The sequence below is a fragment of the Rutidosis leptorrhynchoides genome, chromosome 11 (assembly GCF_046630445.1).
Source record: "Rutidosis leptorrhynchoides isolate AG116_Rl617_1_P2 chromosome 11, CSIRO_AGI_Rlap_v1, whole genome shotgun sequence".
NCBI classification, from domain to species: Eukaryota; Viridiplantae; Streptophyta; class Magnoliopsida; order Asterales; family Asteraceae; genus Rutidosis; species Rutidosis leptorrhynchoides.
In genome coordinates, this window is record NC_092343.1 from 96881334 (window position 1) to 96884861 (window position 3528).

At 33.9% G+C, this 3528-nt stretch overlaps 1 protein-coding gene across 1 annotated transcript; it reads right to left on the bottom strand.

Annotated features, from left to right (window-relative positions):
* Positions 1–1205: 1205 nt before the first annotated feature.
* Positions 1206–2995, bottom strand: LOC139874787 (limonoid 7-O-acetyltransferse-like). Its single transcript, XM_071862186.1, has 2 exons — positions 2549–2995; positions 1206–2126 (listed from the first exon to the last, which is right to left on the bottom strand). The coding sequence occupies exons 1-2, from the start codon at positions 2993–2995 to the stop codon at positions 1206–1208; spliced, it is 1368 nt and encodes a 455-aa protein (XP_071718287.1).
* Positions 2996–3528: the final 533 nt, after the last annotated feature.

Sequence of the window (3528 nt, forward strand, 5' to 3'; positions counted from 1 at the left end):
AATGCATGGTCATGCTGCGATTGAATTAATGCAATTGCAGTCTATTTGATCACTACAAATCTCAATCGGGAAACATAATCTTGAACGATAATGATTGACACTTAACCATGTCACACGTTTATAAAGATATCTAGAACAAAAGGATAATTGATATAAATCAAAATATAGGAGCGTAACTTAACTCACTAGTTGTTACACATGGTGTGTCTTTTAATACTAACCAATATTATTAATGTCAGTGCAAGTGGGAGTCTGTTGGAAATATGTTCTCGGGTTGGTTACGGTTCAACCGTGTTTTGACCGTGGTACATATATTCCGAAGGTATGCCCATGACATTAAATAATATAAAGTCCATTTATCCTATTCGGTCACACACAAAGGCCAATCGTAAATTGTTTGATATACCTTCTAATCGGGAATTAATTTATTAATTATTTGTTAATGGTTTAATAAATTAAACAAGTTTTGAGATTATTTAATTAACTAATTGATGTGTATACATATGTCCTGTATATGTACATACATGCATTTTAGAAAATATACCCACATAATAAAATATCAATAGAGGTGGCATGCTTGTTTTAAAAACCGATACTTGCTTCTTGAAAAGATAGCCACATGGAAATTGGGAGGCATGCTTGACCTTCAAAAGACCCACATGGGTAGTGATGTTTTCTAAATTTTTTTTAAGATACTGATACAAAAGGGTAGTAGTATCAAACAAAATAATTATCATCATTTTGTTATTCTCCGAAAAACTCTTTTCTCCTTTTTAACAAAAACAAATCGGTGGTTTTACAAAGGAAGAAAAAAAAAGGGTTTTTAAAAATAGAAGGTATAGATCAAAGCAAGGTTGGAACTTTGGGTGTCTACCGTTTAGAGGAACTCTCCTTTGGGTTCTCTACAAGCTAGGATCTTCAAGAAAAGCTACAAAGGTTGTAATCAAACCTATTCTTGTTCGTTTATTTAATTTCGTTTGCTAAAAGTTTTGTACATGGGTCCTTGAAGGAGTATGATTTTGTAAATTTTAAAATGCTTCCGCTCACTATTATTTTGGTATCATACTCCAACATATCATAATCATCACTTATTAAGGTTGATTCTTTTTTATTAGTACATTCAACAACTACCTTTGGTTACACAAAGTATTGCCCTCTCATCATAAACATCACTTATTAATGATTTAACACAAAAGGATGACTAGCTAGTTATTAACCAATTGAAGAGGACTTGGATCAAGTGTTGCGTAGGACATAATCTCCGAATCACGCTCGAAAATTTCCATTTCTTGAGAACTCAAAGTGATCACAGCTTCCACACCACCACCCTTTATCGTATCATTCAAACTCGCGATACCAGGGACCGATGGAGTCATTAGATAGTACCAAATAGGCTTCCCCCAACCGAAATCTATCTCATAAACTCCATTACGCAACACGCTAGTAACAAGTAGGCTATCATTTTTTTTCTTCGTATCCGACGCCATATCATTCTTCATCTTCATTTTCTCAATGTACATCTTACGCCCTTTTTCTACCTTTAGTGACTCAATGTGATCCGAGTTTATTTTGGCTATCGATTTCCTTATTTCGCTCATTAATGATGACAAGTTTGGTTGGCTGTTCGGAAAGCATATCCCAGTGGCGGAATCAAAAAGGTTTCCTATGGACTCTTTAGGCAAAGGAGGTGTAGCCCTTTTTCGTAAGTTAACCGCCATCAACAAAACATGAGGTGTCTCTGGACTATAAGGTTTTATAATGGACGCGGCTTTGGCTGCAGCCTTCCAAATCAAGGCTGTGGTGGCCTCAGTGCGAGTTGGTCCGTGTTTGGTGGGACCAGAAATTATAGGTTGGGCCTGGAGGGACACCAAAGCATTGGAATCAAACACAAATCTTTTTGTGATAGGAATTAATGTATTAGTTATTGATTTGGAAGGATTTGGAAGTTCTTCAATAGAACGAACGCCGGGGAATATCTTAGAAGCCATAAAATTAGGTGGAATTGGAACTAAACCTTTAGCAACTGCGGCCCATGCTGTTAGAAACGCGAAAAAGGAATAACCATCAATGAACTTGTGTGTTGAACTCACCGAAAGACCAATCCCGCCACAATTGAAAATGTTCACCTGATAGATGATAAAAATACTTATTAGAACATCTCTAATAGCCTTTTGAAGAAAGTATTAGAAAAATTAATGCAAAAATAAGCTACTTCCTCCGTCCCAAAATGACTGTCCTAGTTTGACTTTTAAAGTCTTTATTTTCAACTTTGACTTTAGATTTTTTTTTTTATTTTTTGTTATATAATATTTGATTATATTTAGAGATAAAGTTGTAATATATAGAATTTGAAAAGTTAAAGGAGACAGTTATTTTCGGTATCGAAGGAATATTTAACAATCCTAAAGATAAACAAAGTTTTAGAAAAAACTTTAGCTTAATAGTTCTTTTTTTTCTTTGGATCAATTTTTGTAATGTTCTTGAGGGGGGTGATGTGGGCGGGTCGAAGTTGCATTTTATCTGCATTTTGTAAGATAGACTAACTAACCTGAACCATTGTTATGTGATTTTCAACTGACGATTTCGCGGTGCTAGGGTGTATGGGAATTATCCCTCTTAGTTTTTGATCATCAACGCGACTAAGAAATTCGTCAAGGGTATTATCAACTCTGGTCTCGACAAAATAAACTCCTTCGTCATTACACTCAATGTGGAAATCGTCGATGATTTGTCCAGCTAAAGGATAGTAGTGAACTAGAATCTTCGATAAAGACTCCTTTAAAAGCCTTGATCTTAGTTTTATAACATCCGATAAAGTAACATTATCAGTGTTGGGGAAAAATAAGATCTGAGGGATGTCAACTTGAAATGCGGCCTGATCGATAAATGATAAATTAAATGTTCTTAAATGACGTGGAGTTGGAGAAGCTGGTTTGACGCTTTCTGCTGAAATTATTTCAAGGTTAACCTTTTCATCTTCGTCACCATTCGCCATTCTGCGCTTAAAAATATATCAGAAATACATTATACTGTTTTATGCATGCACGATTAACCACTGCAAAAAAAAGTTCCTTTTTTTTGACTATTTCATTATTTTTGACACTTTAAATCGTAAATAACTTAGACATATTTTTGACACTTATAAAGTTATAAGTGCCACAAAATTTTTAACATGTGAAATATTTGACGCCACATTCTTTCACGCATTAAAATTTTGGACAACATATTTTTCCACGTTTCTAACTTATATTCACAATTTTAATTAAGCGTGTAACCCATTTAAAAAGTCTCAAAAACTATAAGCTTCGTTGTCTTGAAGACTTGAACGCACTATAAAAAAAAGTTTCATTTTTTAAACGTTTTATTTATTTTAGACACTTTAAATCGTGAATAACTTGACATGTTTTTAACACCTATAAGTGTCATAAACTTTTGGACACCTAAAAGTGTAAAAATCGAAACCTAATGACACTTAAAAGTATCAAAAGATTAATAACACTTGAAAATTTTGACGCCACATTTTTTTTG

Excerpts from the sequence above, each read along its gene's own strand:
- LOC139874787 (XM_071862186.1), bottom strand. The coding sequence starts at position 2,995 with ATGGCGAATGGTGACGAAGATGAAAAGGTTAACCTTGAAATAATTTCA. Across the intron at positions 2,127-2,548 it reads ATCACATAACAATGGTTCAG|GTGAACATTTTCAATTGTGG; the intron begins GTTAGTTAGTCT and ends ATCATCTATCAG.